Raw genomic sequence first — 20,512 nt, forward strand, 5'->3', positions numbered from 1 at the left:
TGCTTCCGTAAACAGAAGGGGATGCAGAGACAGGGTCCTGGACCAGGTCACCAAGGGTCCCCTGAACCAGCCAGCCCTGCCCACCCTGGGAGGGAGGGACCCAGGCCTTGGTCTGGACGCTGCTCCATCTGACTCGGGCCCTGGACGCGGCAAGTCTGTGCCCCTACCCACCTGGGGCGTCACCAGGGCGAAGGAGAATGTGAGGTCCTAAATTGAAGAGTATGCACCTGCCCGGTGGGGACCCCAGCTCCAATTACCCAGAGGCCCTCCCAGAAGGGTCAAGGACCTGGGGTACCAGGCGGGACCCCCCACGGCTGGGACACTGCCCTCCCTTAACTAAAACACACCCCCTGCCGACTAAGAGCTCCAGGTTTGCAAGAGGATTCAATCCTCAGCTCTAACTACAGAGATGAAAAACAGACGGCCTCACTCTACGTTCACGGCCACAAGGGACACGCTTTTGGAGTGCGCAGGACAGTGGTGCCGCAGCCCGGACCACTCACCTCCCACCCCTGCCCGCCCGGGGCTCTGGATCTGCACTGTGAGCATGTCCAGCAGCCTGGACACAGGTCAGCCACACCCAGCCCGCCTTCAAACCCCCGGCCACAGTGACTGTCCTCGGAACCGTCTGGCCTGGGCCTGAGTGTGTCCTCCTGGGACATCCCAGGTCTCCCGTGTCCACTCCCATGTTCTCAGGGGTCAACTTCACTTCCTTCTGCCCAGGTTTGGGGGACACTGCTATCAGCCATGCCTCCCTGAGCTCATGTTGCCCTGCAGACCCCTCAGTTAGCCCCACTCACCAGGCGGGCCACCAGGGTCCCCCTCAGGGAGCGGTGAGTCGGTGCTGGCACTTTCCAGGGCAGCTCTGGGCTCCGGGCCCTCGGACTCGGGGCTGGACAGAGGGTAGGAGATGCACTGGAATCCACTGTGGAGGGAAGGACAGTGTCATGCAGCTGCAAAGACATGGAGTCCAGGGAGAAGAAAGGGCTGGGTGGCTCCTCAGAGGCCAGGGGGTAGGGAGGAAGCAGGGAAGGGGCGGTGTCTCACTTGGCCTCCCTGCCTTGCTGCCCCCGGCCCAGGACCCCTTCCTTGCCCCACCACCACCGTCAGAAGGGCCCTTGGTTTCGCCTTCGCCAGATCAGTGTGTGGTGACCCCACACATCTTGGTGTGAGGCGTGGGCAGGGACAGTCCCAGCCAACCCTCTGCAGAGTAAAGGAGGGACCGCTCCTGCCATGCCTGCCCAGGTGCTGCCCAGGGCCACCCTTACTCACAAGGGGGTCTGGATGGGCGTCTGCCCCAAGCCGTCATCCACTCTGAAAAAGCTGACCTCCGAGTAGGCTGGGAGCTGCACGTACCGGATGCCCGCAGAGATCTCCAACTCCCGGCCATCCTCACCTTCCAGAAGGAGAGAGAAGTTGCTGAGGGCCGTGAGGGCGGAGCGGCAGGACCCGGACCCGTCTCCCTGGGCCTTTGTGAGGAGCAGGGCACCGGATGGGGCCGCAACCGCGCTCACCTTGCCCTACCCTTGCATTCCTGGACCCTCAGCTCCACTCCACCCTCAGCCAAGCTGCCCACGGCCCAGAAGAAAAGGACATTTGCTAGAGACATGAAGGCAGGCTTCTCGGGGAAAGCAGCGCAGACAGGCAACCCCACGCACAATGGAAGATGAGCCAGGATCCTTGACGTGGGAACAAAACCATGATGCAGGAGAGCCGAGAGAACTCATCACTAGCAGATGTACATGACAAGAAACGTTAAAAGTTAAGTCCTTTGGGCAGAAGGGAAATGGCAGCAATGGAAACCTGCGTCTACAGGAAGCAGTGGGGGCCAGAAATGGCATCTGGAGGCAGATGGCACTTCCTTTTCTGTCTGTCAGCTACTCCCCAAAGATAAACAACTGTTGAAACAAAAATGACCTACAGGTTATAAAGCTTATTAGACACATGAATGTAAAATGTACTGAAACAAGAGCATAAAGATTGTATTGTAGACAGGAAGTATAAACTGTAAAGCTCTTATACTGTCCATGAAGGAGTATGATAGCACTTGGAGTTAGACTGATAATTTAAAGATGTATATTTACATCTTTAAGTAAACCTTAAAGTATCCCCTAAAATGACACAGAAAAGAGTTGTAATTGATAATCCAGAAGAGGAGATAAAATGGAATTAAAAAAAAAAAACTCAATTAATCCAAAAAAGAAAGGAATAGAATATAAGGGAAAAAAACCAGCCAGGGAAAATAAGGAAGAAATTGTAAAATGGTAAGTTTGAACCTACTGTATTAAAAATTATATTAAATGTGAATGGTGTAAACCATTGAGTTAAAAGAGAGATGGATAAAAAAGCAAGACCTAGGTATATGCTGCCTACAAAATAATATATTTAAACTATAAGGACGTGAATAGGTTAAAGGTAAAAGCATGGATGAGGATGCTGATACCAGTTAAAAGAACACTGAGTGACTGCATTAATATCAATGAAAGTAGGTGTCAGAGCCTAGACTATTAGCAGGCATAAAGGAGATAATTTCACAATGATATGGTCAATTAATTGACATAAAAATACTAAATGTTTATGCCCCTAATAACAGAGTTTCAAAATACATGAAGCTAAAACTGATAGAAACGAAAGCAGAAATAAACAGAAACACAAGCATAATCAAAGATTTCAATATACCACTGTCAATAACTGATGGAACAAACAGACATAAAATCAGTAAGGATATAGCAAACTCAACAAAAATATCAACACAATTTACTTGATTGACATTTATAGAATATCCTATCCAATTCCACTCAAGAAGAGAATCCACAATCTTCTCAAAGTGCACTCCAAACATTTCCCAAAACAGACCATATTTTGAGCCGTAATACAAGTCTCAAAAATTTAAGTGAGTTTAAGATACAAGGTATGACTCTAACCACATAGAATTAAGTTAGAATCAGTAACAGAAAGATCTCTGGAAAATCTTCAAATATTTGGAAGTGAAACAACACACTTCTAAATAACTCTTGGGTCTAAAAGGAATCAAAAGGGAAATCAGAACGTATTTCAAATTGAATGAAAATGAAAGCATACCACATCAAAATTTGCAGGATTCAGTTAAAGTAGTACTAAGGGGTAAATTTATAGCAACAAACTTCTATATTAGAAAAGAAAAGTATGAAAGAACCTTGGAAACAATTCCACCTTAACAAGTGAAAAAAGAAAATAAAATTCAACCCAAACTAAGCAGAGGCAAGGAAGTAATAAGATAGAAATAGGAATTAATGAAATAAAAAGCAGACAATAGAGAAACGAATGAAACCAAAAGTAGGCTGTTTATCAATGAAACTGATAACGTCTCACTATACTATTCAGGAAAAAAAAAAATGAAGACACCCGTAATCCATATTAGGAACAAGAGAGGTGATATCAGTTCATTAAGCAGGGAACAAGGGAATGTCATGAACATTCAAGAAATCGGACAACTTGGAAGACACAAAACACCAAAGCTCACTCGAGAACAAACAGATAACCTAAATAGGCTTATATGCAAGGGAAATGGGATTAGTAGTTAAAAATCTTCCCACAGAGAAATCTCCAGGCCCAGGTGGGCTTCGTATTAAATTCTACAAACATTTAAGAAACAATACTAATTCGACACAAACTCTTCCAGGAAATTAAAGAGGAGGGAATCTCCCCAACTTACTTTATAAGGTTGGCAATATCCTGATACCATTCCCTTCTCCAAGGATCTTCCCAACCCAGGGATCGATCTTGTGTCTCCTGCATCGGCAGGCAGATTTTTTTTTTAACCGCTGAGCCTCTGGGGAAGCCCAGTAAGCTTTGAAAGCTTACTGGAAGGCTATGGTGTAAGGACAGACATATTGATCGATGGAGTGGAACTGACATCCATCCACGTGTAAACCTTTACACTTACAGTCAAGTCATCTCTGACCAAGGTGCCCAGGCAATTCTGTGGGGAAAGAACAGTCTTTTCAACACATGGCACTGGGACAGCTGGAATCCACGTGACAAAAGATGAATTCAGACCTTTATCTGATCCATGAAAATTAACTTGAGCCAAAGTTGTAAAAGAAAAGAGGAGAAAAGTCTCTGTAAACTTGGGTTAAGAATCCTCAGATGCATGACTAAGACCGTAGTCGATAAAAGAAGAAATTGACAAACTGGGCTTCATCAGAATTTTCCAACTTTGAGGACTTCTCTGGCAGTACAGTGGTTAGGACTCTGCGCTTCCACTGTAGGGGGTACAGGTTTGATCCCTGGTCAGGGAACTAAGTAAGATCCCACAGGCTGTATGGCAAAAAAAAAAACAAAAACAAAAAAACAAACAACTTTTAAAACTTTGAACATTAAAAGACAGCATTAACCAAAGAAGGAAGAGGGCGGCAGAGGATGAGATGGTTGGATGGCATCACTGACTCAATGGACATGAATTTGAGCAAACTCCGGGAGATAGTGGAGGACAGGGGAGCCCGGTGTGCTGCAGTCCATGGGGTCACAGAGTGGGACAAGGCCGAGCAACTCAACAACAACAACAAAAAGGTCACACTGAAAGAAAATATCTGCAAAGATACACGTGACAAAGGACTCATATCCAGAACACATAGAGAACTTGTATACAAGTAAAAAGACGAACCACTTAATTTTTAAAAAAACTGGGTGAGATACATAAATAAACATTTTTCTGTGAAGATGTACAAATGGCCAATACACACATGAAGAGCTGTTCAACATCATTAGTTTTGGGTTAACACAGATCAAAACCATGAGGAGGTGCCACTGGACACCCTGAGGATGGCCACTCCCTGGCGAGGATGTGGAGAAATCAGAACCTCATATGTTGCTGACGGGATTGTAAAATGGTATCGCCACTTCAGAAAACCATTTGGGTGTTTCCTTAGAAATGCAAATGCCAACCTGCCACATGACCCAGCAAGTCCACTTATGAATGTGTGCCTGAGAGAAGTGAACCATGTTTACACCAGGCCCTACACACAGATGTCCACTGCAGCCAAGCACCCAGGACGGGACTGGCCCCTGGGGACGCAGGATCAGAGGTGTGAGGCCCACGGAGGGGCGAGCAGGGCTGCGTGGGTGGGCTGAGGGGCAGAGCACGGCCACAGGCTGGATCCCATCCACAAGCAGCTTCTGGGAACGGACATTGGTGGTGCCCAGGGTGGAGGGTAGGCATGGGGTGGGAGCCAAGGGTCTCTCTGGGCAGAAGGAAATGCTCCAAAGCAGAATGGGTGTGGTGATGCTTGCCCAACTCTGCAAGTTTACTACAAATCGTTGGCTCACCGAATATAGATGAGTTTTACGGTATGTAAGTGACACTGTGATGAAGTTAAAATAAACCAATTGTGACTAAATATACTTGATTTATGCTACACACCATGCTTCCTCACAGAGCCTCGGAGCCAAGGTGAACCAGTAGTGATTATCCCTGGTAGTCCTGCCCTGTCCCTCTGCCCCCCGGAGTCTGCTCTGCTCATGGGGTGAGAAGCCTGGTGGTCCCTTTGCTTGGCTGGAGGGCAGACCGAGCATCTAAATGCAGCCTGGATGGATGGGCGTCTGTCCACCTTGGTTACCCCTGGAGGAGCAAGAGAAGCCCTCCTCTTGGCAGGCTGAATGGCTGGCCCTGCCCTCTTGCAACCTCCCTGTCCGCTGACTCTGAGTGAGCACCAGGGAGGGCTGCCCATGTGCACACACACAGGCATACACATGTGCATATGCTCACATGCATGTGCACATGTGTTCACACACGGAGCACACAGAGTCCACATGCTCACATACACACACGTGGAGGCACACAGAGCCCACATGCTCACACACACACACGGAGGCATGCATGGAGCCCATGCACTCATACACACATAGGCATGCACAGAGCCCACGTGCTCACATGGAGGCATACAAGGAGCCCTCGTGCTCACATGCACACGCAGGCCCCATATGGCTGGCTGCCTCCCGCCAGCCGGAGGCTCGCACCCTGCCACCCTTTCTGCCAGGGCCCCAGCAACAAGAACTCAAAAACGGGGGCACCTGGACAGAGCCCCTATGCTAGGAGACACCTGTGGCATCTCGTCTCCCGAGCTGACAGCTGCTCGTCTTTCTGAAGAGCTCACTGTCTTCCTGGAGACACTTACTTGTGGCCACTTCCCCGCTGTCCTGCTGCAGCTGAACGGTCAACATGAGGGAAGACCCTTGGGCTGTGTCCATCACCTCTGGACCCAAAATTGCGATCCTCGTGGCTTGTGCTGCAGAAAACAGAGCACACGTATGTGTGTGTGGGGGGCTGGGTTGGGGACTCCAGGTCTGCATCGGCACCCCACACGCCCTAAGCAGGTGCTCAGCCCCGTCCCTGGGGCACCCGGATGAGGGGGGTGTGGATGGCACGGCCATCAGGGCTGGGGTTTTCATGGATGCCATGAACCCTATCCTGAGGGTCAGCTCTGAACCCACCTGATGGTGCTGGGGGAGGGCAGGGCAGAGGTGACCACTGAGCGCAGGTGACCACTCAGCGGTGTCCGGTGCACACGGCCTCCTGTCCACCGTTCTGACCCGGGCCCTGCTTTCATTGTGTCTGAGTCCATGACCTGACATGTGCTGGATGAGGCTGCGATCACCTGCCTGGAAGCTGGCCTGGCCAGGGGCCTACTTGCAGCTCTGAGTCAGCAGCTGCACCCATGGATCTGGTACCAAGGTTCTGATCAGGGACTCGAGTCCCCGGCCAGACTGACCCCTAGGTGATGCCTAGGGGTGGTGATGCCACCACCCCAAGGTGGTGCCCTTGTCCTGGAGGCTAACAAAAGGTCCCCACACATGCCCGGGGGGCAATTCAGGGTGGGGGAAGGCCCCAGCAGAGGACCTGGAAGGCCACAGGCCACCTGAGGTCACGTGCAGTGCAGAGAGCTCAGGGTAGGGGCAGGACAGAGACCAGGCAGGGGGCCAGGCACCCAGAGCCCTGAGGCTGGGAGAGTCCAAGACTGGCAGACCCTGTGACTGGGAGGCCTGCTTGCAGGACCACGTGGCTCCAGAGTCCAGGGGCCTCTGCATGTCTTAAGCCCGGTAAGACCACACAGAGCATGGATTTCTCAAAAGGGGATTGTAGATCCCTCTTCATCCCAGCCCCCTGCTCCATTCCTCCCATGAAGCTGCCCAGCGCCAACCAGGAGAGGACATGGCCTGACCCGGATGTGACCCTTCTGAGGACCCCGTGAGGCCAGCAGCAAAGCCAGGGCACCTACCCATGGGGTGACCGTTGATCCATATCCCTCGGTAGATGACCCCGGAGCAGTGGGCCATGCTGCCCTGTCCACTGAACACGCCACTGTGCCACTGTCCCTGCGGAGAGAACCGTGGGCTCAGGCGGGCTGGGCCCTGAGGACACTTTGCCCTCCAGGTTTCAGGGGCCCCTGGGGAAACAAGCTGAGGGGGACCCAATTTGCTCCACACAGTGCACTCCCCTGTGAATTGGGAGTTTAGGGACAATGGCCTGAATGCAAAATGCAAACAAAATACGGCTCCAAATACTTTATGGCACAAAACGCTTTTAGTACAAAGACACTGCATTTGTGCAGAGGATCACGGGAGGCCTGTGGGGTGGTGGAGCCGAGCGCTCTGGCTCATTCCTTGATGATGAAAGGGCCAATTAAAAGCTCAGCGTGAACCCGCACAGCCCACCTGGGCAATGCCGGCTCATGCACACCGCAGCCCTGCTGCCCCCGTAACAAGCCTGCTTTGTAACCAATACACACGACAGAGTGGAAGAAGGATGGAAAATAGCAGGAAGATTATTTTCATGGAAAGTTGAGATCTTAATGGTGTTTTACTGACTATGAATTGCTCCTGTTAGAAGAAGAATCAGCCCAAGGCATGTTTGGTGCAGAAGCTGACTGGGCTCCCACTTTTGTGGTCTGCCCTCTGAGGCCCCAAGGCCACCCAGCAGCTGGGCCCTGCAGCAGGCACTCTTGGCCCTAGGGAGGAACCAGTAGGTGGGAACGGCCCCTGAAGGCTGCAGCCCTAAAGAGCTCAGATGCCCCCAGACTCGGGGGAGGAGGTTCCAAGGCTGTTTCGAGCACGCGGCCACTGCAATCTCATTGTGAGTTGATGGGAAGGGCATGGCCATGGCTCGCCCTCCAGCTGGGGTGTCGGGCAACTGTGGCGCCCAGCAGGTCAGCTTCAGGAGCCGGGCTGCCAGCTGGGTGGAAGGTGGGCAGAGGCCTGGCTCTCCTGGAGCTGAGGAGCAGCTCATCCCTTCAGCCCCCACACCCAGATGGCAAAGCCAGCCAGATAGTGACTGGGGGGCCACGTTCCCAGAAAGCTCAGGGCTGGCTCGATGACCTGACAGTCATTGTATCGCGTCCCTTAAGATGCAGCTCACATCTGCAGGCAGCTGACCAGGCTAAAGTGGGGGCGATGCCTTAGGTATCATAGCAGGTGGGGACCACAGCTAGCATGGGGGCCCCTGCTGCCATCCAGGCTAGGGGTGGGGAGCCCCAGAGTTGCCCGATGACCATCCCTGGAAATGGCATGGCCTCTGAGCGGCATCTGCTGGGCTGGATGCCTGCTCCTAGGAAGGACTCCTGTGCACACACGTGCATGCACACAGGCTTCTGTGTCGTGCGTCTGCGTGCATCATTGCATCATGCCATGTGCCGGCATGTGTCTGCCTAAGCAGGGCTGCTGTCCCCCGAGTTGGGGTGGGGATAGCCCTGGGACTGCAGGGTGGCCCCCCAGGTATGTGGGGCAGGTTAATGTGGGCACCAGACTTTTCCCCTGCTCGAGCCCCAGCAGTCTGTTGGCTAGGGTTGGCGGTGACGCTTGTGGGTGAAGAAGTCACTGGGACGCTCTGCTTCCCTTGCTCAGGACACTGTCCCCAGACCTGACAAGTCACCAGCTCACACTTGGGAAGCAGGACCCCGGCTGGTCAGACACAGACCTCTCATGAGCCAAAGTGAAGTTGTTGTCCTCGCCCCACCCCCTCAGCCCTTCTGCTTTGACGTCCACACCTTCTTCTGCAGCTCTGCGCTGGGGAACAGAAGCCACCCTGGCTCAGGCCCCAGGCTTGGGCATCAGCAGATGGTCTAACGGGATGCAGTCTGGCCTATGGCCCCGGGAAGGGTGGCCGCCTTCACAGACAAATCCCTCCTGTGGGGCCGCACTGCCCTTCGCCTCCACGTTTCCGTGGCAGGGGCTGTGCTCACTTTGCGCCAGGGTGAGTGCTGTCTGCCCGGGTGGCCGTGGGCCTCATCCTCATCCCGCGCAGTGGTGCTGGGGTCACCTCCCCTCCCCCCGTCCCACTGGGCTGGACACCAGGCCCCCGGAGCCGGGCCACCTGCAGAGGATGTCCAGGGGCAGGTGGGAGGCTGGGAGTCCAGTCACGGAAAGCTGGAGGAAGGGAGCTCGGTGTGCATGGCCCTTCCCCCACGTGACTGCCTGGGCCTCCCCTCCGAGGGCCTCCATCACGTAACCCCAAACCTTACTGCCATGGGAGGCCAAGTTCTGTGCCCGTTGGCCCCTCCTTTCCCTCCCCATCGTGGCCATGGCCTGTCTGTCTGGTCAGGACACGAGCTTCCTGGGGGCAAGGATCACACTTCCCTCAGGCCTCCTGAGACAATCAGGGCAGGAATGCGCACATGCGACACTCTGACAGTGCTATGGGCCCAGGGCCACTCAACTATGTCGGGGTGGGGGGGCGGGGTCTGAGATGAGATGTGGGTTTTCACAAGTATGAAGGCAGAACCTTGGGCTCAGCCAGAAGCAGATGCAATCAAATCCAGCATGCAGCACCTTGGAGGGCGGCCGGGGGCACTCAGACTGCCAAGCGGATGGGCTGTGAACCTGCCCATCAGACCAGGAGCCTCACACCGGGTGTCAGCAGGATCAGCTCCCTGGGAGGTCTCTGTCCAGTGCTCGCTGTCTACTTGCCACCGGGGTCCTTCCCGACCCTTGACCAGCCATTTAATCATGCTCCTGGAATCTGGGCCCCTCTCCTTTCCCACCAGCTTAGGCTTCGACAAAGAACTCACTCGGGGCAGATAGACCCCAGCGACGTAACTAATGCAACAGTGTGGAATCTAATCACTGTTATAAAGCATGCCTTTGAAAATTCTGCCCTTTCTCAGTCAGCCGACATGCTCCCAAGCAGGAACAAACATGGGTTAACCCGTCTTACAGAGGAGGCCAGCCCCCACTGCCCCCGGTCTAGGTGAGGACCCGTGCGTGCTAGCGAGGGGCAGGGAGGAAGTGAGGATGACGGCCACACAGGGTTCTTCCATAACACACACAGAGCCAGAAGGGCATGGGGCCCCCGTTAGGACACAGGAGGGGCAGGGGACACAGGAGATGGTCGCCAGGGGTAAGTGAGCCATGCCTGTGGCAGACGGTTGCTGGGGGGCCCAGGGCCTCGCAGCTGCAGGATGGGGATGTACGTGTTCATAACTTCTTCTCTGGCCTTTTACTTGAGGAGCTGAGTCCCCTTCTCCTCCTGCCTTCAATCTTTCCCAGCATCAGGGTCTTTTCAAATAAGTCAGTTCTTCGCATCAGGTGGCCAAAGTATTGGGAGTTTCAGCTTAAGCATCAGTCCTTACAATGAACATTCAGGACTGATTTCCTTTAGGATGGACTGGTTTGATCTCCTTGCAGTCCAAGGGACTCTCAAGAGTCTTCTCCAACACCACAGTTCAAGCAAGGAGAGATAAGAAAGCCTTCCATTTTCTAGTTAACTGACGCTATTTTTCCTTCCCGGGGAAAGTGCTGGTGGTTTTCCTAGAACTGCTTTTGTGGCTGTGTTGTCCCCTCTTGCGTTGTCGGCACTCCCAGGCACACTCCGAATCTCTGCCCTGGTCAGAAGGCCACCCTCCTGGCTCCTCCTTGGTCTCTTCTTCACCTTCAGGTCTCCCCCGGACACTGGGGTCTTGATGACACACCAGCAGGGCCAGGGCCCAGCTTTGCAACACCTGCCTCAGTGGCATCTGCAGTCTGGAGGGGGCGGCCCCCACTGTCGCCAAACTCACTCCTGGAGCAGGTGGGGGCTTTCCTGAGGCCTTGGCTCCCAGACCAGGCGGGGGCATGGCCCAAGTCACCTGCCTGAGCCTGTGACTGCAGGGGCCGGGGTCTCCAGATTTTGAGGTGATGTGCTGGGGCCACAGTGACCACACAGGCCAGTGCTGGTGGCCCTGCCACCACTGTCAGTCTCAGCAGACACAAGGCCCCTCACTTTCCTAAGGCATCACCTTTGGCCACCATGATCCTGGTCAAACGTTCCTCGGGTTTCAAAGTATGACAAGTTCTGCTGCTGCATAAACAAGCTGCCTCTGCGGGTCTGTCTGTGTCTACCCTCCTCACCCGGCATGCAGGGTGGTGCGGGTTCCACTCTGGCAGCCCAGGCCCCTCCGCTGGCAATGCTACAACTGGCCGATACCTCTCACAGTGCTCCTGGGGTCAGGGCCTCCATTCCTAGACTGACCTCTGGCTGCGCACTCAGGACCCTGGCATTCCTGCGGATGCACAGGTGAGAAGCAGGTGAGGACGCGCACAAGGCCACCACCTGCTCTGTTGCAGTGAGCAGGTGCACCGACCAGCAGGCCTCCCCCAGGAAAGCCAACACGAGAAACGCAGCCAACGTGCACGGAGGTGCCCCAGGGACGGACGGAGGCTGGCGGAACCATGTGCTACTGTTGCACAGGTACGAACGATCCACATGCACCCAAGGCCGAGCCTCAGTGGACAGCAAGCCCACATCCCCCCTGCCGGGCATGCGCTCACCTCCGCGGCCAACGATCGTTCCCTGTGCTCCACGGAGGCGGCCCCAAGGATGCCACTCTCCCAGGGGCTGCCTGGTGCTCCTGGGGGTCAACAGCCCATGCCACATCCTCAGGAGGAGTGATGAGCTTGCCGCTGCTGGGCATGCGTGTCCCCATCTCCCTCGGCGGGGGAGCAGCACAGACAGTCTGGCACATGCCAGACACACCCTCAGGCCCCAGGTTGGACCAGATGACCTGGCTGCTGCAAACTATGGCCACCCAGCCTGACTGCGTGCCTGGCCCCACTGCAAGGCAGTGGGAGTCAATTTGGGTTTGGGATTTATTGTTCTTACTTTGTAACAGATTTACTGCATCGATTTTCAGGGATAAGATTTTTCTAGAACTAATTTTTTTAAAGTTTCCCTGAGAAGCTCGGCTTCAGGAGGCCCTGGGGACAAGGCAGCGGGGGCCCTTGTGCAGTGACGCCAGGGCTCTGGCTGCCCTTCTCCTGGGCCTTACTGCTCTCCACACTGGACGTTTTCCCATTGAATGGACTGGGCTGCTGGAAGAGAGGCGGGGGCAGGGAACTCGGGGTTGGGGGGGTTGTGGCTCTGACACAAAAACACCCACAGAAGACAAACCGTCTGCCTTCTGGGAAATCAAATCACTGCAGGAGAGATAAAGACCAGTACACTGGGGGGTCTGTGGTGAGGGGAGCCCAAAATGGCTTTCTGGAGCAACAGGGTGCTGGGGAGGGTGGAGTCTGAGGAGGCCAGGGCCTCAATTTGGGGCAAAGACTCTGAGGGTGGAAGTCAAAAGGTGGAGGAACCCCCACCCACCACATGAGGCATCTCATACATCCCTAGATAATGAGCATGTACTTCAGGCGGGGAACGGCTGTACCTGGGGCCGGCCTTAGGATGTACCCCAGAGAGGTGAGCACAGGGAGTCCCCCAGGAGGGTTCGGCAGAGGCCAGACAGCCAAGCAGAGGCCATGGCTACAGTGGACGAGGCTCACCTATCACCTTATTGGTAGGGCTGACTGCCGGAACCCAGGTTGTTTAGAAAACGGAAAACACAAGTGTCGAGAGCATGTGGGGGAATTGGAACACTGGTGCTGCTGGTGGGGATGGAAAATGGTGTGGAGTCTCAGAAAGTTACAAACAGAATCACCATGTGACCCAACAGGTACACTGTTCTCAGGGGAGTCTGGAGCAGGACAGGCTCACAGCAGTGTCACTCACAGGAAGATGCCAAGGTGGAGACAGGCTGCGTGTCCATCAATGGACGAGCGGCCAGATACAGTGTGGAAGGGTCATCTGTGCGATGGAGCAGGACCCAGTCTCAAACAGGGAGGAAGTCCTAACACCTGCTCCAACGTGGATGGACCTTAGGACACGATGCTGAGTGAGACAAACCCGGGGACAAATCCTACGTGATCCCTGTTCTGAGGTCCTTGGAGGAGTCAGAGTCACACAGACACAAAGCAGGAGGGTGGGGGTGGGCCTTCGGTTTGGGAAGAGGAGAAAGTCCTAGAGATGATGGTGGGGGTGGCTGCCCAACAACATTCATGGGCCCGATGCCACTGAGCTGTGCACTGAATTAAAATGATAAATTTTGTTATTTGTATTTTACAATAAAATTACAAAATAGAAAGCTAGCTGTTTGCCTAGTGAGAGCCTGGGGACAGCTGCATCCTCACGGGAGATGCGCCAGCTCCCCGTGGTGGGTCCGCCTCTGCCGGGTGACCCCCACGCCCAGAAGTCAGACCAGCAGGCAGCCCTACAGCTCAGAGGTGGGCACTGAGACCTGGAGCCCACGTCCATGCGGCCCTGTCCTCCCACCAGCCCTGACCCTGCAACCCTGAGTGAGCAGGCCTGGCCTGTGTCCACGGTGTCAGGAAGCCGTTTGGCAAAAGTGGCCTGAGGGCCTGGGTGTCTGCCCCTGGTGGGGACTGTGACCATGGTGGGGAGTGGGAGGGCAGGTGGCACTTCCTGACGATTCAGGCGCTCAGGGCCCGGGTGGAGGGCAGGTCCTCAGAGCACGAGGCCCTGAGGCTGGGCACTGCTAAGCAATGGGAACACAGGTGGACAGTTCAAATCTTGGAGAAGGACTCTTGTTCACCTGTAAAGCGCCCAGGGGTGGAGGGGTGGGGATGGGGCTGCCGCCCCCTGGTGCTCTACCTTTTCCATCTGACATTCAGCCCGGAGCCCAGCTCTGCACTGGAGCAGCCCTTGCGGGGACAGCGGCCGGCAGGGCTGGGCTGCCCCCTGGTGGAGGGCAGTGGGGTGGGCAGCTGAGCTGAGACCTGCAAGGGAGGCAGAGATGGGGAACCCAGGATAGCCCTGGAGGCACCCGCAGAGCCTCTAGGGGCAGGGCATGTGGGGTGGAGGTGGGGGCGAAGTTTTATGGGGCTCTCTGGAAGAAGGTGGGGTCTCTGCCACCCCCTGGTTGGGAGGCCTCCTCGTCTCTGAGTCGGGTGGTGAGAGTCAGTGAGGCCCTGAGGACAGTGCAGGGCGCTGTGATCCCTTGGTCGCCAGCCCAAGAGGTATGGACGCCGTGGGGGTTCTTCTGGGTCCCCCTGTGTTTCTTCCAGAGCAGCTCTGCAGAATTCAGGCTGGGCTGCCCAGGGGGAGCCCCAAAGGGCTCCATGAGAATGGACAGACATCCCCCTGGGGAGATGAGACAAAGCTGTGGCTGGGTCACAGTGGCCTCTGCAAACAGGCTCCAGTGCAGACTGTCAAACGCTGCAGCCCGGGCACTGGCCGGCAGCTGTGTGGACACAACATCCCGGGAGCAGCCAGCCACTGGACCAGGGCCTGGGAGGTGGTGGTACCTGAGCAGAGCGTTATTTTACCAGCACGTCAGGGAGCACGCTGCGGGGAGCTTTGTGGCCAGGGCAGGACTCCATGATCCCTTCCAGGCCACTCCATCTCAGGAAGGGCCCCAGTCAGTTACCAGTTTACCACCTCTCAGCCCCAAATCCACCCTTCTCGCCCAGCTCTGTGCTTTGGGAGCCAGACCCCAAAATGTGTCCCATCGCCGGCTGGTGCCATCCTAGGCAGGCACTGCAGGGACGCTGGGGAAAGGGGGCTCCCTTGGGCTTCACCGTGCTCTCTCCTGACCCCTCAGGCTCAGGGGGTTTGTGCTCGGTGAGCTCCTCTGCGTCCCAGGTTTCCTGCACACCCGCCTGGTGCCCTGGGCAGCTCCCCAACCCGGTGGACTGTGGCCGCAGCCTGCCTGCATCTCCAGAGGGGCTGGGCTTTCCCTTGTCTCCTGGGACTTCCTTTCCAAACTTTGCTCTAACTTGCACATGAGAAAATTGGCAAAGATGTGAATCCAACTGACAGCCTAATCCTGCAACCCACATGATCAGATTCTATTTGAGCCCCAAGACTATGAGACAGGTGCGCCTCTTGGGGGTGCGGTGGAGCTGAACGCAGACCTGAGCTCGCATCATTTCTCTGCGAGTGTCCAGGACACCGGGGGCCTCACGGCCACTGTCATGCATTCACAGCCGTCCTGTCACAGCCAAGCACGATGGCAGCTTGGTTACTCCTGCAGCTGCGGCCACGAGTCACTCACGTCTCCCAGGTGCTCAGCCCGGTGGTTGGGCCCAAGGACGCAGCCAAGCCAGTCCCAAAACACCACCTTTGGGGGCACCTCCTGGGCCAGTTTCCCATTTGCCTTTTCCATATTCTTGCTTCCACCTCTTGCAGCATCTTCTTCCCTTTCACTCGTTAACATTTTCAATTGCTGGTATGGCTCCTGTCTCCTGGTTCAGGTTCAGGCATCACCGCCATCCATCCAATGTCCGGGCCATCAATGGGGGGACATCCTCACTTCTGTTCTTGTCGCCTTGCTCTGCCCACAGTGCCCTTGCATGCTGTCTGCACACGCAGCCTCTCCCATCCTTCAGGCTGGGCTCACATGACACTCTCTGACCCTGGGCATCTATCTCTGCAGAGCCAGTGGGGCTCCTCATCCACTGGATGGGCTGCTGGGCTGTCCCTGTCAGCCAACCACTAGACAGGACACACATCCTGGGTACCAACATCCTGGCTCCCAGCCAGACACATGGGCTGGCGTCCAGGAAGCACAAGGATGATGGATTCTGGGGACCAAGAAGGTCTTCCCATGTGCCCGCCCCTCTTGGCCTCATGGCACCTAAACCCCATCGAGAGCCGCCCCCACATCATGGCAGCTGAGAGGAGCAACTGCCATGATGCGGGGGCGGGGGGCACAGAGCCCTGTTTGTGAGAAGGGGGAGGGCCTTGCTTGCTTCCCCAGGTCGTTGGCTCAATGGGACCCCCAAGCATGTCCCCTCAAAAAGGCGTCACCAGCCGTGCCCACAGGTGACAGTGTTGATCACAGGGTAGATCAGGAACCAGATGGATGAAGAGGTGTGAGTAGCTGGACCTTAAGTTCCCTGAACCTCAGTGTTCTCATCAGCAAAACGGGAACAGGGGTCGTCCTTACCCCACGGGGTCAGAAGGACAACACCCGCTGCACCTGGGGGTGCCCAGGGCAGAGGACACTGGTTGGATGGCCCCCAGTACCTCATAGGTGGAGCCATCCGCGAGCCGCAGCATCCCATGGCCCTGGCGCTGGTCCCGGACCCAGTTGCCCTCGTACTCGTCGCCATTCCTGGGGGCAAGCGCAGAGGCTGCTCTCAGGCCGGGAAGGCCAGGTGGCTGCACTGACGCAGACCGGCCCCCCGGCTGGGCCCCGGCGCATGTCCCCGGGACTGAGGCAAAAATAGGCCCGGAACAGATGGCGTGAGCCGCGGCCTTGCCAGGACCTGGCGGAGGGGCAGGCAGCCTGGGTGCCCGGCAGGGTGCAGTGACAGGAGGCCCTGCTTGCTGGGTCCCAGGTGTGAAGACTGGGGAGGATGACGGGGAAGGAAGCGCAAGGAGGAAGGGACCCTGCAAACCCCAGGGCAGGATTTTGCATGAAAACTGCCCCAGAATTAGGAAGATGCCCAGCCACAGGTCTGAAGGAGAAACCTGGGGGGGTGTGCTCTCAGCCCCATTCTACGCTCCCCCAACCTCCACCTTCCTACCAGATATTTTATTCATGGGATGGAGAAGGGAGGTGGAGATTGATATTTTTTCTACTAAACACACATAGAACCAAGTTCAATAACTGAGAGAGAAATTATAGAATCCCATCAAGGCACACAGACCCTCCTTTCAGGGCTAGGTGCTCGAGGGGGAATGGCCCACTGGCCAGTGGACTCACCGGAAGACCATCCGCCCTCGGCCGTGCCGCTTGTTGTCGTGAAACGACCCCCAGTACACTTGTCCGTCTGCGTCCACCAGACACCCGTGTCCTGGAGAAGGAGCCCAGAGCAGAGGTCACCTTGTGCCTCCCTTAGGGGAGGGGACTGTCTGGAGGAAAGCTACCGTTGGCACCCCTGGGGACTGAGCTGCATGGGGTCCCTCGGCCCCAAGATCTGATCTGGGACAGCTGGGCAGCCACACGCAGTGGGAGAAGCTCTGGGTTCAGTTCTCAAGGTCCCGAGTGAGGGTGGGGGTGCCATTCAAGGGCCACGATCCCCCAGAATAGAGACTGAAATGCTGATGTCCCACTCGGGTGGTGCTGTGGTGTAGTCAAGGCCAGCTCGCAGGAGTGAGTTCATGCTGAGGACACGTAGCCATCCTGGGCCTCCACCATCTACTCAAAGGACCCAGAGACCAGAGAAATCGCCAGTGTAGACATGGTGTCTCCAGGATCTGGACACTCAGGGAGGGGAGTGCATCCAGACTCCACGGGGAGGCCTTGGAGGGGGCGGGGACTTTTGCAGGGGGTGGGCTGTTGCAGGCGTAGCCACTCCCCTCACTCCCCGGGGCCTCACTCGCACTGGCCCCCCACCAACGTGGCCTCCTGACCAGCACTGATCCTCCCCATGGTGGCCTCCTGACTGGCGCTGTTCCCCTCCATGTGGCCTACTGACTCACGCTGTCTGGCCTCCTCAACACGTAGCCTCTTGACTGGCTTGGCCTGGCAGGGTGTGGAGATGGCAACTGAGTGGAGGATCAGGGGGGGCCATCAGCCTCTCACCCCAGGAGCCCTACAGCCCTGCTCAAGGGCTGCGACCCCCACGAGGCCAGACCAGCCCAGGATTGAGCGCAAGGACAGAACGGGGACCTGAGTCACCAAGTCTGGGTGGCTTGCTGTAAACCCCTTACTCTGAACCTCAGTGGACAGGGGAGCATGCTGGTGCCTGGGCCGTCAGGCCCTGAGTCAGAATCCCAGGAGGGTTATGGACAAGGCTCCGCAGTGCCTGCCCCACAGCCCACACCCTGCACCTTGCTGCAGACACCCGACCTTCTCTCAGGCCGCAGAAGAGCTCCCCTTCGTAATGTCCGCCGGCTTGGTACTTCATGATGCCGTGTCCCTGGGGCTCTCCCAGAACAAACTGTCCAGTGTAGGTGTTCCCTGGATGGGAGGCAGGAAGCCATGTCTAGGGTTAGAACCGCCTCTTGACATCCTCAGGGTAATGATACCCAGTTTTCACCTGACTCCCAGGCAGCAGTGGTCACAGAGCAGGGTATATGTTTATCTCACAGCTCACGCTGGTGGACGAGGGAGATGAGACAGAGTAGGTATGGTCCCATCTCCTACGATCCTCTCCCGCTCTCTTAGGGACCCTCTCGGGGGCATCTGTATGCCTGGAGCAGAGGCCCCTCCAGGCCAGAGTCTGTGGGGTGAGACTTCTCTCCACCAAAAATCCACTTCATGCTTGCCTGTGAGGGTCTGAGGTCCTGCAGGCAGCACAGGGGCCATCCCGCCCCAAGCTGGCATGAGGCCGCTATGAGACACCTTTGGGGAGCCAGGGGTCCTCAGGTTTAGACACAAGTGCCTTCTGCATCCAGAAAGGAGGGGGCAGCTCACAGCAGGGTGGGTTCAGGAGGAAACGCTGGCAAGCTGACCTGTCAGTGCCCAGAGCCGACAGCCCTCTCCCGTGATCTCTCCATCCACAAAGTCACCTTCGTAGTAACTCCCATCTTTAAACAGCAGCTTCCCCCGACCTGGTGAAAGACATCGTGATGTCAGGCTGTGGCTGGGAGTGACTGCTGGGGCCTGTGTGCGGCAGGGAGAAGAGCAGGTCGCAAGGTCTTTGTATTTGGTTCTGTCTGGGCCATCAAAACCTCAGGGACCCTGCCCCTAGATCTCCTCAGAGGGCACATGATGGCCATCTTGCCTCTGTCAGCGCAGGTGCAGAGGGAGGTGCAGGGGGAGAGAGAGAGAGAGAGAGAGAGAGAGAGAGAGAGAAAGGGCGAGAGAGAGAAAAGCATGAGGCAACACTGAAAAATACATTTTGAAAAGAAGGAACCACTTTGTCCAGGTCAGGAAGAGATGCACAGATTTCAGCACAAAAGGGAGAAACACCCATGTGGCAAAAACACTCCCATAAAAGTCAAAAGGTTCAAAATGCACTGGCAGCCAACTGATACACAAATAGTTCATGAGAAAATACTGAAAGATCAATCCTCTGGCAGAAAAATCTGCAGAGGCTTTGAGCAGACAGAACCCCAAACAGGCATACAACTGTGACAGTAAACTTTGCAAAGTCCAGGTCTGCCTCTGGGATGGACGCCAGGGGACTCTCACTTGCTACTTGCTCTCCTTGCTATTTAGATTCTTTTTTTTTACAAAAATGGTCAGGCTCTTCATCTTCGAGGAAAAAACAGACAGTTTTCATCAGCACCAAGGCGGCTGTCTGGGTCCCCCATTCTGCAGGAGATGGCCCCTCATGGGCACGAGTGAGGGCCCGGTATGGCAGGCAGGCACGTGGCCCCAACTCCTCTGGGATGTGTGCTGACAGTGGAATGGCTACAGCAAGAGGCCATAGCCTGTCCTTACCGTGTTTCTTGCCTCCTCTCCATTCTCCTTCGTATCGAAAGAAAGAATTCGGATAAACATAGACCCCATAACCTGAAGATTGAAAGGACACCCAGCTGAGCACCAGGTACAGATGACTTGGCTGACGACAAGCACGCACAAGGTGGGGGCCATCCCGGGGCTTCTCTAGGTGTCTGTCGTTTCACCTCTTAGTGAGCCTCATCCCCACTGCTCCCCAAAAGCTGTTTGGGTCACAACTCTGTTAATCCGTTTATACAGCAGACATGCTGAGCGCCCAACCCGTGCAGAGGCGCCCGTCCCGCCACCATGGGTCACCGAGGGTCGACTCAGTTCCTCCCAACTGGGTCTCCAGGTCCCAGCCGGTTCTGCTACTCGGGGCCCGGGACCCCGCCCATATCGTGGACACCCAGACACCTGAGTTGGGGACGACAAAGCTCCCAGGGGTGCGAGCTGGGTTCGCAGTGAAGGTGCGGGGATGCTCAGCGAGTGCCCGGACCTGTCCGCCTCCCTCCCTTCCCGACGGAGGCCTGGTAGGGTAGTCGGCCGTTACCGTCCCGCGGTGGCCTTCCTGGAAGCTCCCGGTGCGGCAAGCAGGAGGTCGCGCATCCCTCACTGGCGAACGCCATCTTGCCGCTAGAGGTTTCCCTTAGCAACCACATAGTTCTTCTCTACTGGCTTGTTGGTTGTGAGGGGGCGTGGCCTCTAGTCAGTCCCTGGGCGTTACCAAGTTCTGGAGCTGAACTATCTGGGCCCGGAGCCAGAGGACGCGAATGCGCTTGCGCAGCATGGCGAATTTCCGCCGCTTACGTCTCTTCCGCCTACGTGACAGCCCAGCCAACGGCCTGGGCGCTCGCACCGGAAGCGGAAATGGTTGGAGGCTCACGGCC

General features: G+C 56.0%; 1 protein-coding gene across 9 annotated transcripts in view; it reads right to left on the bottom strand.

Annotated features, from left to right (window-relative positions):
- Nucleotides 1-20,369, bottom strand: part of MORN1 (MORN repeat containing 1) — a 46,760-nt gene extending 26,391 nt beyond the window's left edge. For 2 of the 9 annotated variants that reach the window (XM_045165706.1, XM_045165709.1), the window contains exons 1-10: nucleotides 20,122-20,363; nucleotides 19,626-19,697; nucleotides 18,692-18,790; nucleotides 18,087-18,197; nucleotides 16,998-17,088; nucleotides 16,316-16,403; nucleotides 7,257-7,353; nucleotides 6,156-6,266; nucleotides 1,273-1,396; nucleotides 801-925 (exon numbers count right to left, since the gene is read on the bottom strand). In XM_045165706.1, coding sequence (XP_045021641.1) covers nucleotides 801-925; nucleotides 1,273-1,396; nucleotides 6,156-6,266; nucleotides 7,257-7,353; nucleotides 16,316-16,403; nucleotides 16,998-17,088; nucleotides 18,087-18,197; nucleotides 18,692-18,790; nucleotides 19,626-19,697; nucleotides 20,122-20,284 — 1,081 coding nt within the window. In that variant the 5' untranslated portion in view covers nucleotides 20,285-20,363. Of the gene's footprint in view, nucleotides 1-800; nucleotides 926-1,272; nucleotides 1,397-6,155; nucleotides 6,267-7,256; nucleotides 7,354-16,315; nucleotides 16,404-16,997; nucleotides 17,089-18,086; nucleotides 18,198-18,691; nucleotides 18,843-19,625; nucleotides 19,698-20,121 lie in introns of all 9 variants that reach the window. The other 7 variants (XM_045165708.1, XM_045165707.1, XM_045165704.1 and 4 more) reach the window with 6 other exon arrangements.
- Nucleotides 20,370-20,512: the final 143 nt, after the last annotated feature.

This window comes from Bubalus bubalis, chromosome 5 (assembly GCF_019923935.1).
Source record: "Bubalus bubalis isolate 160015118507 breed Murrah chromosome 5, NDDB_SH_1, whole genome shotgun sequence".
NCBI classification, from domain to species: Eukaryota; Metazoa; Chordata; class Mammalia; order Artiodactyla; family Bovidae; genus Bubalus; species Bubalus bubalis.